Raw genomic sequence first — 24,467 nt, 5'->3', positions numbered from 1 at the left:
AAATTTCTATGGAAATATCTCGCATGGCATATTCAGAAGGATAGAAATGTTCGTTATTAGCATTTGGAAACAGAAATGCTGTAGGACAATGGTCTGTACCCTGCACTTGTATTTTAAATAAACGCTGATTGGCCAGTAGCCAGGCAGGAAGTATAGGTAGGGCAACCAGGCAGGAAGTAGAGGCGGGGCAATGAGAATTCTGGGAAGAGGGAAAGTCAGTCTGCAGTTGTCACCCAGACAGATACAGAGGAAGCAAAGCAAGACGTGGTTACCTTGCCGACAAAGGTACCAAGCCACATGGCTAACACAGACAAGAATAATGGGCTAATATAAGTTATAAGAGTTAATAAGAAGCCTGAGCTACTAGGCCAACCAGTTTATAGTTAATATAGACCTCTGTGTTTTCTTTGGGACTGAACAACTGCAGGACCGGCTGGGACAGAAACCTCAGTCAACATAGAAAAGAATAGGGACTATGTCTCTTGTTCTCTGGCAGGACTTCAGGAGATGCCCAATGATTCTGAAATTGGTAGGATTCAGTGCAAAGTGAAAATATGGTATCCTCTTCAGAAATCGTAAAGGATTTCATTACCACAAATTCAGATTCAACGCAAATGCACAAACCAAGGTCCTGGGAACAATCCTGTTCATTGTCCAAATGTTGCATGGGTCCACTCAGAAAACCTCAGGTGGGTACTAAGCCACGACAGGAAAAATTTAGAGATGTGGAGAGAGATGGCTCAGCAGTTAAGAGTATTGGCTGACCTAGAGAACCTTGGTTCAATTCCTAGCATCCACGTGGAGGCTAACAACCAGCTAGCTATACAACTCCAGTTCCGGGAGATCCAACAGCCTCAGCTTCTGCCCACACGTGGTGCACAGACATACATGCATGCAGCCCCTTCCCTCCCTGCCCCCAGCATATTCTTAAAAATAAAATAAAATAAAATAAAAAGATAGTCGTGTAGAGTAATGAGTTCCCAGGTCTCCCTCTTGCCAAAGCCCATCAAGGGCCAGTAATCTGTGGCCCAATTAACTATAGACTTTAAGAGTTGGTGACAAGAGACATTATTCACCAATAAATGTCACCAATAGACTACTGGGCAATTTAATATATTTTGGTGTTACTTTGAACTCCATTTCTGCCTGCAAAACAAAAGTTTCTCATGTGGGTCCAATGTACCTTTTGTTTTCTGCAAATTAGAGTTTTTAAAAATGCCCACTCTGGGTGGGCATGGTGGTACACAAGAATAATTCCATCATTTGGAATGCTGAGGCAAAAGGACCAAGAATTGAAGGGAAGTCTCGGCTACATAACAAGTTCGAAGCCACCTTGAAGACAGGCTAGAAAAACACTTGTTCTCTGTCTCCAAAAAAAAAAAAAAAAAAAATCCGCAAGATTCTCGTGAAACTGAACCTCTTCTGCCGTTCAGGACACTGGCAAAGTCCAACTCCCTCTTAGCTCGGTTTCTATCACAGTTAAGATGTTGTGGCCAACAGGGACCACCTGCACCGCCGCCCCCAGCCCGCACCCTGTAGCGTTCCTCCGAGCCCGAACTCTCGGGCTGCAGTTTAACTCCTCCCCATCTCCACCCCGCCACCTCCCACTTGATTTTTAATCCAAAGGTTTGGAAGGAGGGAGGGGACGAAACGGGAGCCAGATGTGTTCTTTGGCTCCCGCCTCCCTCCCTCTTGGGCTTCCTAAAACCCGGAGCCCCGGAGACAAGGATTTGGAGCCGGACAAACACAGCGGCTGTTCCGCACGCGGCTCCTCCCGGACTCGAAGCTAGCGGGAGGGGGAGTAGAAGCGGGCACTCTTAGTAGGCGGGACAAAGTGGTGTGTGTGTGTGTGTGTGTTCCTCTCTCTCTCTCTCTCTCTCTCTCTCTCTCTCTCTCTCTCTCTCTCTCTCTCTCTCTCTCTCTCTCTCTCTCTCTCTCTCTCTCTCTTCTCTCTCTCGCTCTTTTTTTTTTTTTGGTTGCAAGTAGGAAGCTTTTTGCACTCCACCTCTGGCCGCTGGGAAGACGTCATCGCTTCCGCCCTACTTCCTCCTCCTGTTGGCGGCGCTGAGAATCCAATATGGAGTAAATCGGTGGAGTCGCGAGATGGGGTTCGGACGGGGCGCCCTGCACCGCCTCCCAGGCGCACCTCCCCCGGCCGCCGAGCGCTACCCGGAACCCTGATTGGCCAGGTCCCCGGGGGCGACCCCGGCCCGGCCTCACTGCAGCCGGCCGCCCGCCCGCCGCCCCGAGCGTGCTTGTTTTTCTGCTGCTCTACCCCTCCGGGTCCCCTTCCCAAATCTCGCCCCTGCGCCCGTTTGGAGCCCGGGGGCCGCACCCGGCAGGCCTGTGGCGTCCGCTGCCCGGTGCACCCCTTCCCAGACCTCGCCCTGCGCTCGGGGAGCGCCGTTTCTCCGCCTGCCTAGGCGCCCCCTTCATCTCTAGCTCCCCCCTCCACCACCAAATCAGGAGATGTCGGAGATGTGAAGAAGGGGGGCGAGCGCACAGGAAGATGAAGGGAGCCAGGCTGCCCGCCGCGGGACAGGCGTCTAGGTGAACAAGAAAATGACCGAAGAAACACACCCGGACGAGTAAGTTCGCCGCGGGTGGGACGCGGGTGCCCGGCAGGGAGGCGTGGGGGCCGCCGCCAAGGACGCAGGCGGAGGACTCGTCGGGGGAACTTGGCGTGGGGTGCTGCTGGCTGTCGGGGCTGCGCGCGAGGCTCTCCAGCCTGGCTGGGGGAGGCTGCAGGAACCACCTAGGGTCTGCGAGTCCGGGTCGCGGCCGGGGCCAAGGGCGCGCGAATGACCTCGGGGCGGTCCCGCACTGCGCGAGCGGAAGCTCCAACGCCCTCCACGCGAGGCATCCCGGGGTCGATGGGTTTGTGTGCATCGTGACTTTGTGACTCCGGCTCTGCTGCCTGCCCCACAGTCCTCTCCGGAGCCCTCTGGGGCCCGGCTCCGCCATTTCGTTTTCTTGAATCGCTCTCATTTGCATACCACATTTTCATTCATAAAAACACGAAGGAGTTGGGGGAGGGCCGGCTCGGCTCAGCACGGGGGCACAGGGTCCGTGCGCCTGGGTCCGCGCAGCAGCCGGAGCGCGGGAGCAGCCCGCGGAGTCGCGGTGCGCGTGAGTGTGTGCACGCGCGTGTGGGCTGGCACACGCGCCCCGCGGTGTCGGGGCAGCTCTGGGGGCGGATCCGAAGCGTGTGCAGCGAGGGCGGGAGAGAGCGTGCGGGAAGCGCGCTCCTGGCGTGTCTGTGAGGGAGAGCGCGTGCCCGGCCGCGGGCCCGAGGGGAACAAAGCTCTCGGTGCTTAGTCGAAGGTGCTCCCGGGCCGCCCCTTGGGGAGACCCGGACCTGTCACCTTCTCCTCGCAAGTGGCAGCGCCTCTTGCCTTAGTTGCACGTCGGGTTGGGTCTCCCTCTTGGGTTCGAGGCGTTTCCCTTGCGGGGTTCTGGGGGCGGGGCCGCCGTTTTGCCCGGGCCGGTACTCTGCCTGGGGTCCAAGCGGTCCTTACTTTGTGACTGCTGTTCAGTGACTGAGCTCGCCACCAGTCACTTTTTTTTTTTTTTTTTGTGAATAAGACGGTCTCCTTTATTGTCACATGATATCCCTCCTCCCCTGCACATTCATAAATCCTAAGTCTGCTTCGGCTCTTTTCATTCAGTGTTGCCATTAGCCAAGGTAGTAGCGGCGCCTGCTTGGACTCCAGAGCCGGTCAGCAGCCTCCGAGAAGTCGAGGGGGAGGGAGACCTGGGGCGGTGGAGTGTGGGTGGCTGGAGACTAATTTCCAAACCTCTTGTATTTTGCTTTTGTGTGCCATCCCAACTCACCTCCCCATGGACAGTCCAGAGTGCAGAGAGGGGAAGTGACTTAGGACTGGGTGACCTGGAGTCTTAAAGAGCTCTTGTAGCAGGTGACAGAATCCTGTGTTCCACTATGAGAAACCTTACCTTTTTCTTTGTTTTCGGTGCTGGAGTTCGCACCCAGGGCCTGGCACACCCAGACAGCAAGCCCTGGTTTGTTTTTAAATGGCCCTTTATCCTTTGGCGTCCATTGGCAGGCTGGGTGGAAGGAAGCTGATGTTCTGGGAAGGGAATTTCCTTCGGTGTGTCCTCAGGGAGATTTGACTGTAGTCACCCTAATCTGTCAAGACACCTGTCCCTGGAGAGGTTCCCACCTGCTGTGCAAGCCCCCACAGCCCGTGCTGGCCTGTTTTAGACATTTTACTTCGCCTTCCTATACCTGTCATTGACATCATAAGGCGGAAAAGAGAAGTTTGGAGTTTTCGTGCTGAAATATGGAGGGAAAGAAATATGTACTAGGCCTTCCGCTTTTGGAACTTGGCCAATAAACAATCCTTTTTTCTGGCCCCCAGTTCGTGCTTGCACATAGGAGTAGCCTTAGGAGCGTTGACCCGAACCTGTGCTGTTGGGGATTCTTGGAGATCTTTGCTTACTGCGCTGTGGGTTCCTTGGCTCCTTCCGGGGAGAGTGCAGGAGCTCGGGTCTGGCTTGTGCCCTTTTTTTTTTTTTAAAAATATTTATTTATTTATTTATTATGCATACAATATTCTGTCTGTGTGTATGCCTGCAGGCCAGACCCCATACAGATGGTTGTGAGCCACCATGTGGTTGCTGGGAATTGAACTCAGGACCTTTGGAAGAGCAGGCAATGCTCTTAACCTCTGAGCCATCTCTCCAGCCCCCTGGCTTGTGCCCTTCTACAGCCCATCAGCTCTGTATCCTTGCCCATTTGCTAGCCTAAGCCAAAGGATTTCAGGTGGGGGCCACAGCGGGAAGTGAACACCTCTCCCTCCGGTCCTGGGGAGAGAGGAGAGTTTTACCAGTGCTGACTGCTCCTTGTTGAAGTTGGTGGCTCACACCTGTTATTCCAGCAGCTGGAGACCGAAGCAGGAGGAGCTGTAGTGAGTTTGAGACCGGCCTGCGCTACCTCAATACAGGCCAGCTTGGGCTAAGAGGAAGACCCTGACTCCAAAAGGAAAAAAGTTCTCTTGAGACAATAGACACGGAGATGATTCAGAGGATTGGAAGCCCTGGCATCTCCGCTGCTGTTGAAATGCTTGCTGGAGGTTACATTTTTTTTGTTTGTTTGTTTGTTTTTGTCTTCGAGAGAGAGCTTCACTATGAACCCCCTGGCTGGCTTGGGACTTTCTGTGTAGACCAGTTTGGACTCTAGCTTAGAGAGAGATCCTCCTGCTTCAGCTTCCTGAGTGCTGGCTTTTTGTTGTTGTTGTTGTTGTTGTTATTGTTGTTTTTGAGACAGGGTTTCGCTGACATGTTTGTGCCATTGTACCAGTCTCTGGAAGTCGTTAGGTCCTTAATACAACTTCTGTGGCAATGAACTGTGTGGAACTCACTGTGGTATTAACTCTATTTATATTTGAGGAAACTCAGGAGAGTTTGAATATTTTGCCCAAGACCACCCCTTTAGTGACTGAAGAAATTCACTCCACAGCCTGGTGCAGGAGGAGCACCTTGCTCCCAGCTCGTGAGCCTGGCCTCGTTGCAGGCTAGGTGGAGGCTTCACCGCAGCTAGAGTCCTGCCTCCTGGCCGGATTCACCACGCTTCTGCCAGTCATTCTGTTGTTTCCTAATCGTTCTAAATCAGTGACAATCTATTGCCATGGCTTTTCTTCTTTGAAAACTTGTGTAAAGTATGAGAAGCATATACATTCAGTGAAGTTAAACAAACTTGGGCATGAGAATGCTGTAATTCTCTTCAAGGTTATGGATGGAGGCTCAGAGTATTGTTATTGGAGTGTGTTAGACCCAGTACAGGCAATGTTGAACCATATACAATTTTGTCTTTTCAAAAGTTTATTTTTGGTGTGTATGTGCAGAGTATATGGTGTGTGTGTGTGTGTGTGTGTGTGTGTGTGTACACGTACATACATGAGTGCCGTGTTGGAGGTCAGAGGACAACTTCATGGAATTGGTTCTCTACTTTCACCTTTGTATGGATCCTGGGGGATCAAACTGAGGTCATCAGGTTTCTATGGCAAGAACTTGACCTGATGAGCCACCCATTGGCCCCAACAGGGTCCTGATTTTTTTGTTTGTTTTGAGACAGGGTTTTATGAGCTCAGGCTGGCCTCCACTCCCTGTGCAGCCAAGGCTGGCTTTGAATGCCTTTTCCTCCTGCGTCTGCCTTCTGAATGCTGGGCTTGCAGTTATTCAGCACACCTGACAAAAGACGTTTTTATTTGTGTGCCGTTTGTCTAGGTGTGCATTTGTGCACGTGAGTGTAGTGCCTGTGAAGTCTAAAGAGAGCACTGGATCCCCTAGATCTAGAGTTACAGACCTTTGTGAGCCACCTAATGTGAGTGCTGAGACCCAAACTCCCGTCCTTGGGAAGAGAGAGCAGCAAATACTGTTTCTTTCTCTCTCTCTCTCTCTCTCTCTCTCTCTCTCTCTCTCTCTCTCTCTCTCTCTCTCTCTCTCTCTCTCTCTCTTTCTTTTGAAACAGGGTTTCTCTGTGTTGCCCTGGCCTGGAACTTTGTACACCAGGCTGGTCTCAAGCTCATAGCTTGCCGGGATTTGGGTGTGAGCCCCCACCGCCTAACTTACAGCTAATGCTCTTAATCATTGAGCTCTCTCTTCAGCCCCAGTTTTGTTTTGGTTTGGTTTTTTTCCTTCTGTTTTTCAGAAATTTATAAATTTTGCAACAGGAAAATTAGTGACTGGCCTTGAACTCACTCTTTAGTCTAGGCCGACTTGAATTTATGATTTTCTTGTTTCAGCCCCCTGAGTATTGGAGATTATGTACAGCTTCGCCCCACTAAGCCCAGCTGACTGCGTTAGCATTTGTTTGTCTGTGAGTTTGTTTGTTTGTTTGTTTGTTTGTTTGAGACAGGGTCTGACTGTGTAGCCCCAGCTCACTGGGGACTTACCACATATTTAGGGTTACCCTTGAGCCTGCAGCAATCCTCCTGCCTCTGCGTCCCAGGGCTGGGAATACCTTTTCCATTCAGTGTAAGCAGGCTCTTTTGTTTTAATTTTTTGAGACAGCTCTTACTGTCTAACACGGCTGGTTTAGAGCTCACAGGTTTAAATCCCTGAGCCAGGAAATCTTTACATGCAGAACTCTTGATGTTGAAAATATGAGGTGACTGGGCAAAATCAGAATCTTGATCCATTCATTAGAAAATGCTACTTTTTTTTTTTTTGGTGGCTATAACAAGTTTCAGATACTTTCCTGCTGCCGTAACCAGTAAAACCTGTAAGGAACACCACAGGAAGAGCTACAACTTTTTTGCCCCAACAGCTTTGAATTCCGAGTTCACTGTTGTTCTTCATTTGGGGATTCTGTTTTGCTTTTCATCCATAGGTGAGTGGACTCTTCTTCCCAGCCAGTTTTGAGCTGTCCTTTGGGGGGCTGTCCTTGACTTTTCACCACCCAGCCTCTACTGGCTGTAGTCTGTTTCCTTTTGCTCTGCCAGGCAGCTCTTACCATATAGCTGGGCTTCTCTGGTCTAGATTCTGCACCAGACTATGGGCTCTTTGGATACAGGGTTACTGTGTAGTAATTCCACTGTTTAGTTTTCTCCCGTTGGCCCAGTACCATTGAGGACATTGTATTTGCTTAATAAACGTGTACTGAAGAAAGTAATGGATATAATTATTTCAAAATGCTGTTTTGGGCCTGGGGAGATTGTTCAATAGATAAAAGCATGCAGGAGCCTGAACTAGAATCCCCAGAACCCATAGAAACTGGTAGTGCACATTGGAATGTCGGTGCTCCTGGCAGATGATAGGAAGCTTAGATCGGACTCCCCGGAAGTCTGTGGGTCATGCGGCCTGGCATAGCAGCAGATGAGGAGACCCCAGGGACCTGAGAGGTGGCTCAGTGGTGAAGAGCACTTGCTCCTCTTACAGAGGACCCAGAAGTTTAGTGTTGCTTGATTGGTTGATTTTAAGAGCTAGAGATTAGAGGGGTCTCACTGTGTTCCCCGGACTGGCGTGGAACTCCTGAACTTCAGCAATCCTCCTGCCTCTACGTTTCCAAGAAGCCTGGACTGTCACACTGTGGCACTGGCTCAGCGCGTCTTCCAGCTTAGAGGTGAATCTCCAGCGTAGTAAGGCGGAGTCTGCGTCTCTGCCCCTGCAGGGAAGTCTGGAGAAATCACAATATTAACAGTTTGCAGTAGCTGCAGGGTTCTGGGGGAGCCTTCTCGCATGCTGTTGGGGACAGCTGTGCCGATGAACTCCATACTGGCATAGGTCCGACGTGGCTGGCTGAACACAAGCACTCGAACAGCGGCTCCTCAGAAACCAGTGCGCGCTAATGGAGGCAGAGCAGGAAGTTTTGATACGTGTGCTTGTTTGTTTTGGCTCATTTTCTCTGAAGGAAATTAGACTGACTTTAAGACCTTAAAGATAATACATTGGTGATTTGGGGGCACTGTCTATGGTGACATTTTTCATGGATGCACACAGTGCCCTGGGTGGCAATGTGTATGTGTTTTAATTTAGTCTTTCAAAGTTCATACACTTAATGTGCTTTGTTCAGTAAACACCCCCCTCCACCTGCTGTCCACTCATCTTTGTCTTTTTCCCGTTGAACCCCTCCCCTCCTATTTGCTGTTCTGTTCCTATGGACTAATGTAATATAACTGCGGATGTTTCTAAACCTATCTGAGCAACTCACTATGGTCCGAGGAAACCCTTACAGTTTGTCGTGGAGCAGCATTCAGAACTATGTAGAGGTGTTAAGTGCGTGTGAGTGTGTGTCCCCGCTGCGTTTCAGTAGGGTTTGCACGAGTGTGGGTGGGGCAAGGTGTGTTTTCTGCGTGCCTGCTCTGAGTAGGCGCATACTTAAATGCCCTGACAGGTATCCCAGGGCATGGAAAGAAAACAGAGTAGCATTAATAAAATGCTTGATCCTGACTGGATTAAGAGCCCACTCAACTGCAGGGCAGCTGTTTTATGACCAGTCCGTTCCCTCGCTTAGCTGGTTTTTGTTAATAACACATTCACGCAGCCTTTTGTACACGTGACTGTCAGAGTGTGCTTCCGTATGCACGCTTTACATACACACACAGCACAGCTGACTGAAAGCGGTTTTTGTCTTTGTGCTTAGTGGATAGTGGGAGAAAAGCAGTTTGACTTCATCTTAGCCTTTAGTGTTTTGTATTTTGAGACAGGGTCTCACTATGTAGCCAGAGCTAGCCTGGAGCTCACTATGTAGGCCAGGCTGGCCTGAATTCATAGAGCTCTGACTGCCGAGTGCTGGGGTTAAAGGCGTGCGCCACCACACTTGGCTATATGAAGTATTTTTGACCGAAGATATTAGATAGTAGAACAGCTTCTAAACTCGGGCAGCTTCTAAAATGATGGCTGTGGCTCTTTGCCTCCGTGGACGCCATAGTAATTCTTTCAGACCTGTTTGTTTTGTTCTTAGTTATATTCCCCGTGGCTCCATTCATAAATGCATAAAAATATACCGGCTAAATGTCAGTTGTCTTTTCCGTATTCATCTGGTAATACTATCCTTTTCTGTCATAATTTATTCCTCTTATTTCTGTCTGCTGTTGCATAGTCCTGGTTCTCACCTCCAGCACTGATGGCTCAGAGAATCGTGGCCCGGCTTACATTTGTTTTCTGTGGGGACTGCAGGTGCATAGGGAAACTTTGCCGGTGTTGTGTGAAGAATTTATCGACCCTTACATCCGTGGCCTGACGGTGCGTATCATCAGTCAGTAGGCTTTCTGCAAACATGCAATGGAAGTTAATGCTTTTTTCATTAAAAATAATAATAATTTCAAATCAGTTTGGCTTAGAGTTCACCATGTAGCCAAGGATGACATTGAATTACCACACACTGTGTTCTCAGGGTTAAACTCAGGGTCTTGTGCAGGCTTGGTGAGCGCTCTGACCCCGAACTCAATCCACAGCCCTGCTTTGTGGTTGTTTATTTGTTTTTGAGACAGGGTCTCACTATTAGCTCTGGCTGGCCTGGAACTCACTACGTAGTCTAGGCTGGTTTTGAACACTCAGAGATCTGACTGCCTATGCCACTTATATGCTGGCATTAGCGGTGTGTGCTACTCTGTCCCTCCTGCCCCGCATCCCTCCCAAGTCCGTGCCCATTTTTTTTTCTTCTTATTTTTGTTTTTTTGTGAAGGTTTCTCTGTAGTCCCGTCCTTCCTGGAACTAGCACTGTATACCACGCTGGCCTCGAACTCACAGAGATCTGCCTCGCCTGCCTCCCTAGTGCTGGGATTAAAGGCATGCGCCACCACTGGCTGGCCCCTTATTTGTTTTTTTAAAGACAGGTTCTTACTCTGTGTGTGGTCCAGACTAGCCTAGAACTCGGTGCAACTCAGAAAAACCTCAGAGTCATATCCTCTTGTGTCAGCTTTCCTTGTAGGAGAACTACAGACAGGAACTGCCACCTCGACCCTGAGAATATTTATTTTCAGGACTACCAAGAAGAGGGCTGCCATGATGGTAGTGCTCTAGATATGGCTTTGGACAGATGCCTCCTCTGTCCCCTTTCTGACTCAGGAGCTCTGGATGAATTGCACACAGAAGTTCATTGTGTTGAACTGGTCTAGACCAGCCTCTTATTAAATAGGAAGTGTGGTAGCCTGGGTAAAGCGCCCCCCCCGCCCCCCCGCCCAGCAGACACTGAGTGTTGGGAATTCACTGGACCCCTTCACTTCTGCTGTGGCTCCTTGTGTGACAAGATGTCCCGTCTTTCATAGTTCACAGTATCAGGTGACCACTGCTTATTCACACTTTGGAGTGGAGTGTCTTGTTCAGTGTTCCTTAAAGCCCTTAAAGGGATAGGAGAGCCAGAGCCTCGATGTCAGGTTCGACTGTTGAGCTTTGCTTCTCTGATGTCCTGGTAGGATGTTCTAGAATAAAACATCTCTCCCTCTCTCTGCTGACAAGATTATGTTAATGTACCTGACTGGCCTGGTCTCAAACTTGCGATAATCCCCCTGCACCGGCCTTCTTGGTGTTGGACTAGAGGCATGCACCAGACTGCTTATGGAAGTTTTTTTTTTTTGTTGTTCTAGGGAACTTAGGGAGCACTAGATAACAGGTGTTGATATTGTGTGTGTAGTAGGTTTAGATTCTAATGCCTGTTCTTGGGCCCTAATTGCGACACCATGTGTAGATTATTGTACTGCACGAAATAAGCAGCAGAGGGTACAGAGGACAGAGTGACCGGCTTAGCTACTGCCTGTCACTGGATACAGAACACCTAACACCTACCTCTAATCCACCCACTTGTCAGAGCTGTGACTCAGGCAGTCCCTGCCCTTGGGGAACTTACTAGGGTGTTAGAGGCTTTCTCGTGCCTTAGGGGTACGAGGACAGTCTTGTCTTCCCAGGTTCTGATTGCGCAGCTGTTTTCCCTTTTCTCACCTGCTCACACGTGGTTGGGCTTCCCAGATGGTGGAGCTGAAGATCCAGGCCGAGCATGTTTTAGGATCTGCATGACTTGGTCAGGCTTGCCTAACGAGCACGCCCTGCATATTAGTCTGTGGGTGGAGTATGTCTGACCCTCCAGCATCCATGTGCTGAAGGTGAGAGGGAGATTTTGAAAAGTTAACGTCTCGCCTGAGGGCTAAGGTTGTAGCTCACTAGTAGAATAATTTCTTAGCAGGAGCAAGGCCACTGTAGTTTCAATCTCTAACGCCAAACACACAATAATAATAATGCTAATGATTAATTAAAATTTTGTCTTCCTTGATCGCAACAGGATTTATGGGTTTTTTGCTTTGTTTTAAATAAGATCTCATTCCATAGCTGAGGCTGACCTCACATGCATGGCAATCCTCCTGCCTTAGTGCTAGGATTGGAGGTATGACCCACTAGAACTAGCAGGACTTTGGTTGTTGTTGTTGTTACTTCCTAGACAGGGTTTCTTTGTGTAGCCATGGCCATCCTGGAATCTGGTCTCCCACTCAGGGATCCACTTGCTTCTGCCTCCCTAGTACTGGGATTAAAGGTGTGCACCGCCACTACCTGACTTTTTTCTTTTAATAAAAATTTTATTTTATGTATATGTAAGTGTTTTGCGTACACGTATGCATGTGCACCGCATGTGTGCCTGGTGCCTGAGGGAGTCAGAAGAAGGCATCGGCTCTCCTAGAATGTAGGTGCTGAGAACTGGACTCAGGGCCTCTGCAGGAGCAGCCGGTGTACTTCACCGCCGAAGCAATTAGCCAGACCAGGATTTGCTACCCTCACCCAGGTTCTTGTCCTTAGGTTGCAGAGATCTGCCCATGCCCGAGTGCTAAGATGAAAGGCATGGGCCACCGCTGCCCAGCTGAATTCAGAATCTCGTAAGTGTTTTAATGCTAGGTGATATCTCTTCGCCAGTTCTTCCTTTCTCACTGTGGATTGAACCTAGGGCCTCGTGTAGTTAGCGCTGCCAGTGAGCTATCCTCAGCCCTTTCGGTGGGCTCTCGCTGTGCCTGCAGTATGAGCAGTGGAAGCGCGTACTTGGGAAGAGGACAAGCTGCTGCAGCCTGGATGGAAAGCGTGGGTGATCACAGTGGGTGACAGGGCATCCTTCACCTGAACCAGCTGAGGAGGAACAGCAGTCTGCTTTCAGAAACGCCTCTAGGAATGGGCTCCTCACTCCGTGGGGCCTGGGATGATGTTTTCAGAAAGATTTAAACATATTTTATGGGTATGATCTAAGATAAGTACTGAACCATAGTTGGTATTAGTCACGCACTTGTTGAGGCTCTTTGGACAAGGTGGTGCATCTACCCTGGGAAATAATACCAAGAACATCTTTCTCCATCGCTGGCAGGATTTCTTGTTTGACTTTAGATGGGAATGAGTTGAGGAAAACTTTGTATTTTTTTTTTTTCTGGCTTTTAAAAAAACAAAAAACAAAAAGCTGAAGCCTGACATGGTGGTCCTCACCTTTAATCCCAGCATTCCGGGGCAGAGGCAGGCAGCTCTCTCTGAGTTCCAGGACAGCCAGGGCTACATAGAGAAACCCAGTCTCAAAAAAGTATCAGACAAACAAACAAAAAAACCCAAGAAAGTTCTCTGTGAATGCCAGGAGCCCCAAGAAATCCATCACTTAGGCATGCAAAGTCCCCCAGCTGTGCAGTATCCTACCAGGCAGCTGGCACTGTGCACCTTCCAGGGAAATCAGTCATGTACGGAAAGCCTGCTGGCCCTGGGAAGCATGCACGCTCAGGCCTAGAAGAAATCACAGGAAATAATTAAACAGAGAAGGTCAGAGAAAGAGGAAGTGGTTGTGTTGTTTCTGATGCGAATAGCATTGTTGTTACTGGGGATCAAGATGATGATGTTTAAATCTCCTGCCATGTGACTGCTTGGGGCTTTGATTGTATTTAAATTGTGGCCCTTTTAGTTTATTCTTTTAGACAGCAATCTTGTTAGGAAATGAATTGCCTTTAGGTCTTATCAGGAATCCCTGTGTGCCTAAGCAAAAATCTTCAGTGAGAGTTGCTTAGAGCCAAGCATTTAAATGGGATGACTGTCAAGACTATTAGAGCTTAATTTTAGGTGTCTGCAGTTCTCCCTAATTCTCCTGATTAAACACTTTAACATAATAGTTTTCCTTAATTGGAATAATGATGGAATATTAGCATGCATATTAAACCATTTACCTAAATCTGAATAGGGTTAAAATGTAAATGATCCGTCACTTGTCAGTTCTTACTCTTTGGAGGTGATTCCTGGTGAGAATGGAAAGAGACTGGAATATGAATTGGAGTAGGGAGGGCTATACATGGACCTGGCTGCTGCAGCTCTAAGAATACACCAGAAGGCTAAAATAAGTGAGAAATTCTTTGTCTCCCCCAAAAGAAGTACTAAAAACACGCAAGACTGCAGTGCTTCTGCAGGAAGATTGGGACCCTGTGGTTTAAAGTCTGCCATATTTTTCTTTCAGAGGATCGTGAGTAAGGCCTAAGGCCCATTCCCAGGAAGTCTCTTGTAGAACTTTTTTGAAAAGATTGTGTATTTTTTTTAACTATGCATATATGTGTATGTGGATATGTATATGTGAGTGCAGGTTCCCAAGGAGGCCAGAAAAGGGTGTCATTCCCTGGAGCTGGAGTTGTGAGCAATCCAACTTGGGTGCTGGGAAATGATCTTGGGTCCTAACGGCTGTCTCTCCAGCTCCTGTGCATCTTTTAAAATTGGTTTTGGTTTTGTGTGTGCCTGTCTGTGGACATGTGTGCACCACAGTGTGCGTGGTGGTCAGAGGACAACTTTGGGGATTTCTTGTTTGACCCATGTGGGTCCTAGGGGTTAAACTCAGGTCATGAGACTCAGGAGCAGGCGACTTTACCTACGGAGCCATCTGACCAGCCCTAAGCTGCAAGTCTTGAATTGACTAACTACCCAATATTTCACAACAAGTAGCTGGCATTCCTTATGTCACCTAAGTGTTGCTTGCCATGACCATGACCATGGTGGTGACCCTCAACCATGACCGTCGTGTTGACCCTCAGCCATGACCATTGTGTTGACCCTCAGCCATGACCATTGTGTTGACCATGAGCCATGACCATCATGTTGACCATGAGCCATGATTGCCGTGGTGACCCTCAACCGTGACCATTGTGTTGATCGTGAGCCATGACCATGGTGTTGACCCTCAACCATGACCGTCGTGTTGACCATGAGACATGAGCAAGGTGTTGATCATGAGCCAGTACTTCTTCCCTACAGACAAGGCGAAAAGTTAGGTCTCCTTAAAGCAGGAGGAATTAGGAGTGAATCGTGCATCGCTTGGCTTGGCCCATCTCCTCACGCTTGCAGTCATTAAACACAATGCCTCTTCTGTGCAGTTCTTTCTATAGCAGAGGAGAGGCTGCCCCAACTCTAAAAGTTTAAATGGATTCCAAATAGTAAAGAAGACAGGTTGCCGTATGTAATGAGTTCTGGGATTCAGGACATTTAGATACCCCCCTCTTTTTGGCCCCTAACCTGCTGTGTGGCTTTAGGTATGATTATTTAAGTCCTTAGATGATAAAATAGCATTGCAGGGCTCTTGTAGAGGCAGGTGCTATAACGAGACCCCATTTGAAAAAACCAAAAGCTAGGACTGGAGAATGGCTTAGCAGTTAAGAGTGCTCACTGTTTTTGCAGAACACCCGGGTTCAGTCCCCAGTACCCACATATTTAATCTCTGTCTGTAACTCTAGTTCCAGGTGCTCTTACCTCCTCTTCTGGCCTCCTTGGGCTCATGCAAGCATGTAATGAACATAAACTTCATGCAGGGACACACATACACAGACACAAATAAATAAATCTTCAAAATGAAACAGACCTTTTGGTTGAGAGTATAACTTGGTGATAGAGCACTTGCCCAGCATGCGCAAAGTCCTGGTGTGAGCTCTCGTTCATATTAAATGAAAGTGTAAAGCCAAGCATGGACGTAGAGGAGGCAGAGGCAGGAGGATCGTGAGTTCGAGGCCAGCCCGGTCTATACAGCAAGTTATCTAGGACATCCAGCACTATGTAATAGAGAGGTCCTGTCTCAAACAAACAAGCAAGCAAAATAGTCTTAACTAAAGGAAAAAAAGAAACTGATTTTTTTTTTAAGTGATCATACCAGCCAGGCAGAGTTGGTATTTTTGTAGGTCTTGAGTTGCGTGTTGACTCCTACAAGTACCCTAGTACATTTGCAGGGAGAGGCAGACCAGCCAGACTGGGGAGGGGCCAAGTCTTGTCCATAGGCTTCCACCACAAGCAAGACAGCCCATTTGCAAGTTAGTGCAGGTTCATTTATCAGCTGGGGCTGAGTTTGGAGGCTGCTGAGTGCTGGGCCAACGGAGTAGGTGTGTGGACTTTTGTTCCTGAAGCCAGACTTGGGAGCAGGCAGATGACGGAGTGATAAGATGGAAATATAAAACTAGTGAGAGGGTGTGGGCCGCCTTGGGGTCAAGGAGGCCACTGGCGGGGCTGATAGGACTTTTCTGTTTGGGTCTAGTTAAGCACTGAGGGCGTGGATGGAGAAACCTGCATTCACCAGAGGCTGTTGGCGTGTTTGTCAGAAAGTACTCTGGGCAGGTTCAGAACAATAAGGCAGCGTGCTTTGACGGTCAGGCATCCTCCTTATAACCCCTGTGAGGGCTTCCTGTCTGTTTTCATATTGCTGCCCCTCATCTCAGCCCACTCACTATTAGAGAAATGGCAGGTGCATCATCCTTCCTCAACGGTAAAGCGTTTGCCACTCACCACTGCATGTTTAGAGCTCAGGTCCCTTCTTTGACACATAAATTGTAGTCTGGCAAGGCAGTTATACAGCTATGGTGTGGTTTTATCCCCTTTTGGGCTTTTTTTTTTTTTTTTTTTGAGACAGGGTTTCTCTGTAGCTTTTTGGTTCCTGCCCTGGAACTAGCTCTTCTAGACCAGGCTGGCCTCGAACACACAGAGATCCGCCTGCCTCTGCCTCCCGAGTGCTGGGATTAAAGGCGTGCGCCACCACCGCCCGGCCCTTTTGGGCTTTCTATTAAACGTATGAGACTTCCATTAGCTCTGAGTTGTCAAAGCCTAGGAGACAGGAAGGAGGCGGAGTCGGCATCCATTCAGGTCCATGTGGCCCACGTAGATGTTGAACCATCAACACGAACAGATTGCTAGGCTTGGTCACATGCTGTGCAAGGGTGAGACAGATGAGCTTCCAAATGCTGTTCCTGTGTGTGTCGCCTGTGGCTTGGCAGGAGGGTACAGGAAGTTTGGGAGTGGAGGCAAGGGGCCTCCAGATGGCTGTCCTGGGAGAGAGGAGATGAGCCCGCAAACAGTTGAAATACACAAAAAGTTCCCAGGATTCTGTATCTGGGCGATGGAGGGAAAGTTTCTGTGACTACCTATGATTTTCTCTTGCTACCCAGCCCAAACGTCTATGCTCCTGCGTGCTTTTGATATTTACTGCCTGTTTAAAAAACAATAAGGAAAAATGTTTCTCCATGACCAGTAGAGCCACACCTCCTTCCTTCTCCTTGCTGTAACCCTTCTGATGGCATGAAGTTGTCATAACAATACCTATTATACAATACATCCCTGCCCTCCATCCTGGAGACCAGCATATCAGATATTCCTTCTAGGTTCTCACCGTGTACCCCAGACTAACCTAAATGTCACATTTCCTCCTGCCTAAGCTTCCTGGGTTGCTGGGGTTACACGTCTGTGACACCGTGCCTTGCCAGTCAACCTGCCTGGATCCTTCCCTTCCTTTCCTCCTCTCCTCCTTTTCCTCTATCCCTCTCCTTCCTCCCCCCATCTCCCATCTCCTAAGAATGTTGTGTTTATACGTGTGCCCTTGCATCTAGTATTTGCCTGCCTCCCAGGGATGGAACTCAGGCCACCAGCTGGTGTGGCAAGTACTTTTGCCTGTTGGGAATGACATCTTGGTCCCGGTGGTGTTTAAGTAGGACAGTGTTAACCAAAAGCTTGGTCGGAACGCCACAAACACTCTGTTCCAAGAAATGGAACTTTTGCTAGTCAGAGTTGGTTTACCCCTATAATCCCAGCCCTTGGAAGGATACCTGCTCCTCTAAAGAGGATCAGGAGCTCAAGGCCAGATTCCCGCCACATAACCAGCTCCTGGGCAGCAGCCAGCTGATCTGTGTACGAGCGCTTGAGAGAGAGTGGAAGATGGAATCCCGAGTTCCCTTGTGCTCTTCTGAGTCTGGACTCTCATTTTCATCCCTGTTCACTGGTGTCTACATCTCAGGCCATCCTTGCCTAGTTACTGGTTCCCTCTTCTCTGCCTGCCCCCTCCCTCCCCCTTTGCCTCTGTTCTCCCTTTAGAGAAGTTTGAGGGAGATGAACTTCGAAATTGGCCAGAAATGCCCAGAGTCATGCATTTGTAATTAAGGGCCCTAAAGTTTGCCAAGTCTACAAATTTCTACCGTACAGCATCATGACAAGGTCATCTTGATGGGGGCTTGGGCCTCTGAGGAAGAAGTCCAGACAGTCTTACAACTGGGCTATTCTGCCTTCGTTTCTCTCTCTCCCTCTCCTGTTTCCTGAGACAAGAGTTTCTGTGTGTAGCCCAAACTAGCCTTACACTCACTGTGGTCCAGCGGGTATAAGCTCAGTCCTGTTACTTGTGTTCCTGAGTGTTGGGATTATAGCTGGTGTGTGCTGCAAGATGCTTGTGTGTGTGTGTAGGGGTACATGTAGGACCTCGTGTAGTCTAGGCTAGCCTCAGACTTGCTGTGTAGCTAAGGTTACCTTTGAACTTCTGACCTTTCTAGTTCCACCTCCCCTAGCACCACACCCGATTTTATGTGGTCTAGATGGAGCCCCAGGCTTTACGCTTGCTGAAGAATACTTTACCTGTTGGGCTGTACCCCCAGTCCTAAGCTACACTTTTTACGTGATGCCAATGTGGTCCCTCTGCCTACAAGTCAGTTTGAGATCTGCTTCCTAAACTGAAATTAGATCCCCATGTTCGTTTTCCTAGGTGCCCAACCACTGACCACTCAGCCATCTCAGAGGCCACCTCTGTGCCACACACTTCAGCCACTCAGCGTTCTTAACAGTTCCTGAGTGTGTGTTTACACAGACTGCATTTTATGAAGTCCATAAAAACATATTTACCCACCCCGTCCCTAGCCGCTCCAAAGGTCGGCTTCCCTAGGCTCGCCTGAAAGGTTCTTAACTCCAAGCCAATTAACACTAAGATGGATGCCAATTAAGGCAAGGAAATGAGTTGTTCTGTCAACGGTCCACCCCTCGCTCCTTGTCCTTGGCTGGAGCTTGGTTTTCCAAGTTCCTTCATGACAGTTACTTCTCGTAACCCATGCATGGTGGCCCATTATAGCACCTAGGCAGAGGGGCCACTTGTCACGGTGCCATGTGGGAATCCCATTTAAAAGACTCTGACGGACGTCACTGTGAAGCCAGGCTGTGCTGGGCTTCTTCCCTAACTCCTTGTGTGGCAGGAGCATCATCGTTAGTGGTAGGAAAGAAAGGAAGGAGAGTCAGGCTGCCTCGCAGCTGCTTTTAAAGCGTCCCCTGAGTCCTCAGAGGGTTACTGTGGAAGTCGGTGAAAAAAATGTGCTTGGTAAGTGGGAAATAAACAGTTCAAGAAAGGCAGCAGTAGATGGTAATAACAGGAAAGTTGAAAACTTAAGAACTAACTATGAGATTAGCAGGTGGGCTGTCCACAGTGCAGTCATAATCAGCAATCAACCTTGGGTCTGGCTAGCGACCCCTTCCTCATCCAGATGGCAGCCGAGCATCCGGCACTGAGAACCCTACCAAGGAGGAGTGGGTACCTGTATGCTCTTCCCTTTCCCGTAGACCCGTGCTTTGACTGTCGACGCTTGAGACAGGATCTCGCATAGTCCTGGCTGGCCTCTGTCTCTGAATTCCCTCTATCTCTGAATTCGGCCAAGGATGACCTTGAAGTGCTGGGGTGGCAGGTGCGAGCCACACACCTGGTCTCATATTGGCTCTTTCCGTTGTTTGACAGATGCTTGCTTCAGCCTCCAAAGTGGTTGGGATTACAGGTGTGAGCCACCACGTCTGGCATGTCTGCTGAAGATTTCTCACTGCACAGGGTGTCAGGGGGACTCCAGGAAAGAAATGGGACAAGAGAACTTAAGAGAGTATGATCCAATAAGAACATTGAGTGTCTTATCTCCTTCCTTATACACTGGACACAGACAGGGTCTCGCCGAACCTGGAGTTTGTGGCCAGCGAACCCCCGTCATCCTCCTGTGCTTTTTGCCTCTGCTCCTCCCAGGTGCGCGCTTGGCTGTGCCAGTGTGGGTGCTGGGAACTGGAACTCGGGGTAAGTGCTCTCACCCTCTGAGTGCTCTCCCTGGCCCCTTGGGATCATTTTTGACATTCTTTTTCTGCCCTGTTAGTCCCGTTTCCTTGTAGTTTCCCCTGCATTGTTGTTTGTCCTGGAAAGTGGAAGTGCCTAGGACATCCTAATCTCTCCTGATGGGAGCCTCTCCAAGAGCCCAAGGAGCATTGTCCTCAGAGGCGACTCTAGGGAGTTTGTCTGTTTGCCTTCCTGTGCTCTTTTCACACAGAGGAAAGCAGGGACAGGTAGTGTCTCTGTCTCCACAAGTAAAAGGTCAGTGTTATTCATCAAGTGAGAATAAGTACAGTTTGTTTGTTTGTTGTTTGGTTTGATTTTTTTTTTTTTTTGAGTCAGGCTCTCATTACGTAACCCTAACAGGCCTGGATTTCATAGAGATCTGCTTGCTTCTCCCTCCAATACTGGGATTCAAGGCGTGCCCCATCACCCCTGGCCTAATGAGGGCTATTTACAGAAAGAGGAGCAACTTATCAGAGGCAACATCGCTCAAGAGCGCCTCTCCCTTCCCCAGCAACTGTTAACTGTCTACAGGTCCCAGGAAGGGGTGGGGCTTTGCGATAACTTTTTCCCTTTTAAGACAGGGTCTTCTGCAGTACCTCACGCTGGCCTTGAAATTGAAGCTGTTTTCCAACTGCAGTCTGCCAGGTTCTGAAAGTACAGGTGTGAGCCCCCGCACTTCGTTTAAGCAACTAGAGAACAAAATTTAGGTTTGCAAAGCAAGTGGATGGGTGGATGTGTGATGTCTGCTGTGCACTGACTCAACCAAGACTGGCTGTAGATCAGCTGTGCTTTCTGCCCACCCCACACAGAGGGGAATAAGCATGTTATACAGCGTGCCGCGGAGGGAATGGCATGTGATGCCAAGATGTCTTCACCTGCACCGCTCAAATCTGGCCGTGTAGCAATGGCTTGGAGCCTAGTCCTGACACATGTCTAGAAGATAATGACAATTTCAGTGGTTTGAAAATTGACATGTTGAGCTTCGGTTGTTTATCTTATCCTTGACTTCAGTCACCATTGTTAATGCCCACCCCACCCCACATCAGAACACGTGTGTAACCTCCTCAAGTTCCTGGTTAGGAGGTTACTGGGAGCCAGGTGTGGCACAAACCATTACACCAAGGTGAAGAGTTCCAAGGTCAGCTTCCTGTATAACAAATTTGAGGCCAGCCTGAGCTACACAAGACTCGGCTCCAAGCAACAACGACAACAAGAAGTTATTGACCCAACAGTGAAGGAACTAAATGTCCCTTTTAAGAAAGGGCTTAGATTTTTCAACTGCCTTGTGTAATATCAAACTATGGGGCCGAAAGCTGGGATGGCCCTGCCCAGTTCCCAAGCTTTCTGGTTTGGGGCATCCTGCCTCTAAGGAAGTGGTACTTTCCTTCCCTTTATCAGGCCATTCAGGTGGAGCAGGTTAGCTCCCAGCCAGAGGGGAAGGAAAGCTTGGTATTAACCCTGAACCTTCCCTATGGGCTGCAGAGTGGGATGATCTGCCAACCAGAAGGAAAGTGACCTGTGTGTTGTTACCTGTCACCGGCCCCTTCCCCTGCCCCCATGTCCCTCCCCAGATATAAATTGTCAGGGATATGATGGGATATTGTCTCTGTCTTCCTAAGAGCCTTTCTCAGATAAAACTTTGGTGCATTAGCATGGCTTGGGGCAAGTGGGTCATCTCTAGTCAAATCAGGCTGTTGGTTGCAGGGTTAGATGGGACAGGTGATGCTTGCTTTCTTTTCTAAGATTTATTTGTTTTTTTTTTTAAAAAAAGATTTGTTTTTACTTTATGCATATGCTTGTTTTGCTTGCATCTATGTTTGTATAACACAGTGCCTTAGGAGCCAGAAGAGGATATTGGATCCCCTGGAGCTAGAATTGAAGAACAGTTGTGAGGTACCATGTGAGTGCTGGGAACTGAACCTGGGTCCTCTGCAAGAAAACTAAGTTCTCTTACCCTCTGAGCCATCTCTCAAGCCCTGATTTCCTTTTTCCCTCTTTAACATTTCTCGTTGTTGCTTCTGACTCCTGTGGGGGTGAATTTTGAGGGTTGGAAGATACAGTTCTGTGGGCAGAGGGACGAGATGGGGAATATTAGAAATCGTACTTTGAGCTCGATGCAGTAGCACACCTGCCGTTCCAACCCTAGGAGACTGAGGCAGGAGGCTCACTGCAAGTTCCAGATCACCTGAGACTATAGAGCAAGCTCTTGACTCAAAAGAAAGGGAGTGAGAGGGAAGACAAGGAAGAAAAGAAAAAGAAAACATCATTGTTGGAGTTTTTTATTCAGGCAAGGGTATAGGATTTTCATACAAAATGGACCCATTCAGGGGGGTTCAGACTTTTAGACCCTGAGACTATTAACTTCAAAGACCTGGCAGGATTTGCTTTTCTAATCTCTGGGTGGCACTGCCAGCCAGAAGGACACTCTACCATTAAATGCAGACTGTAGTGCCATTTAAAAGAAATGGGTTTACTTCTGGGCAGCAGTGGTGCGTGTCTTTAATCCCGGCACTTAGGAGGCAGAAGTGGGAAGATCTCTGGGTTCCAGGACACCCAGGGCTTCGTAGATAGGCCCTGTTTTGGAAAACAAAAGAAAAGGGTATATATTCATCTGTAAACGTGTGTGGGTACACATATGCCACAGTGCAAACGTGGAGGTCAGAAGATAACTCGAGGGAATCGATTCTGTTCATCCATCACGTGGGTCCTGAGGATCAAATTCAGGTTTTCGGAGTTGGCACGACTGCCTTCCTTGCTGAGCCATCACATGGCCCTACAGTACCATTTTAAGGTTAAAAAAAAAAAAACTTTTCATGTTTACTTCTGCATGTGTGTGTGTTAATCCATGTATGTCTGCAGAGGCCTGAAGGCTTGGACCTGGAGTTCCAGGCGATTATGAGCCATTAGACGTGGGACTTGAACTCCAGTCTTCTGGAAGAGCAACAAGCACTCCTGACTGCTGACCCATCTCCAGCCCCCACAGAACATGGAGGTCTGGGAAGCTAAACCCAGGTCACACAATTGGCAAGCCTGGCTGGCCAGTTTTCCTGCTGAGCTCTTCAAGGAAGGAGGGTGCTGCCCACTCCAGGAGGTCAGCTTGAAGGGGGCTTCGAACTAGCGGGAGCTGTGGCATGCATAAGGGGCAGTCATTCAGCAGATGCCCTGGCGGGAGCTGTGGCATACATAAGGGGCAGTCATTCAGCAGATGCCCTGGGCTTCTTGGGCAGGAGAGCTCCTGCTGGGAGCTGGAGGGTGGCTCAGCCTGAGGACTGGTGGAGGAACTCAGATGGAGCTGCTTAAATTAGTTCAGAGTGAGAAATGTAATTACCATGCCTGCTCAAACCAAGTGTCTGAACATTGTTATACAATGTGGTGTAATCACAGAAAAGGGGTTTGAGGCTGCCGCACTCCCACAAAGTAGCCTTTGTGTTTTTGGAACCCAGTGCTGCGGATTAATCTGGTTTGGGGGGGTTGAATCGCGGAAGTTCAGGTGTGTGTACTGGACTACTTGGGGGAGTTTTGGTCGTGCTCATGTAGACAATTCACAGTTGCTTTGCATCTGTAGCAAGTGCCTGGAGAGGAACATGGAAACAATGTTTAAGCACTTGAGCTAAGGATACTTGGGTCAGAGTAAAGATCCCAGAGGAAAGCAAGGTGGTGCCTCGCCACTGCCAACCGCTGTTTGAAGGACATTGTTGTAGCTACGTGGAAATCACCTTCCTCCATCAGCGTGGGTTTCTGTAGGGTACGTTTATCTCCGTCAGGCTGGAGAGGGCAGCTTGAATGCTGATTTCACCATTTGTTGGTCATGTGACTAGGGGCAGGGAGTTTTCTCTTTTGAAAAGGATGGGTTGACGTGTATGTTATTATGTAGCGGTTTGTCCAAGAGGGTTTTTTAGAAAGCTAGCTGTGGTGTAATTACGTACACAAAGACACGTGCCAGAAGGCAGACATACCTGGTGTAGGGACAAAACAGGACGTGTGGTGGGAAGCAGGTGCCCAGAGCTAAGTGAGGCTCGTCCACGACTGGGTCACTGTAGCCTGTCGGGGAAAGGCATTTGGCAGAAGGGAAGATCTGTTTACACTGGGGTATGTGGTGCCTGGCGTGGCAGAGCTGTGCTGTTCTTGGTAAGAAATGGACGTGCACCTTACCATGCATGTGTCTCATGCATGCGTCCCATGCATGCATCCCATGCATGCATCCCATGCAGGCCTAACATCCTCCTGTTGCCTCAGCTTCATGGTCCACACCTACAACCTGTACATTTATGTGTTGGGTGCCTTCTTCATGGCCTTGTGTCCCCAGGTCTGTGGACTCTGGCTCCCAGAGACCCCGTGGAGGACCAAGTGTCTGCCTATTTTAGTCATTGCTGTGATGTGCGTTTGGGTCTCAGGAAGTGCCTGATGGATGAATGGGCGGATGAATGAATGAGGTACAATATGAATAAACATCAGTGTTAAATTACATATGTTCCTTGAGAAAAAACTCAAGAAACTCATTATAAACAGTTAAGACAGCTAAAAAAAGCAACACAGTTTGGTCATAGATAAATAGTATAAACTTGTGTACATCTGGTTGCCATGCATTTCATTAAAGTTTTTCTTTTAATTTTAATTGTCTATGTGTTTGTGTGGGGTATGTGCTAGT

The 24,467-nt window shown here is 48.8% G+C and overlaps 1 protein-coding gene across 1 annotated transcript in view; it reads left to right on the top strand.

Moving 5' to 3' along the window:
* The first annotated feature begins 1,991 nt into the window (after positions 1-1,991).
* Spred2 (sprouty related EVH1 domain containing 2) overlaps positions 1,992-24,467 on the top strand; it is a 107,075-nt gene continuing 84,599 nt past the window's right edge. The window contains exon 1 of the mRNA XM_057772843.1: positions 1,992-2,588. Within this exon, the coding sequence (XP_057628826.1) occupies positions 2,563-2,588 (26 nt within the window). The 5' untranslated portion in view covers positions 1,992-2,562. The remainder of the gene's footprint in view (positions 2,589-24,467) is intronic.

This window comes from Chionomys nivalis, chromosome 6 (assembly GCF_950005125.1).
Source record: "Chionomys nivalis chromosome 6, mChiNiv1.1, whole genome shotgun sequence".
NCBI classification, from domain to species: Eukaryota; Metazoa; Chordata; class Mammalia; order Rodentia; family Cricetidae; genus Chionomys; species Chionomys nivalis.
Note: the sequence above shows the minus strand (reverse complement) of the source record. Positions and strands in the feature narration are given on the sequence as shown.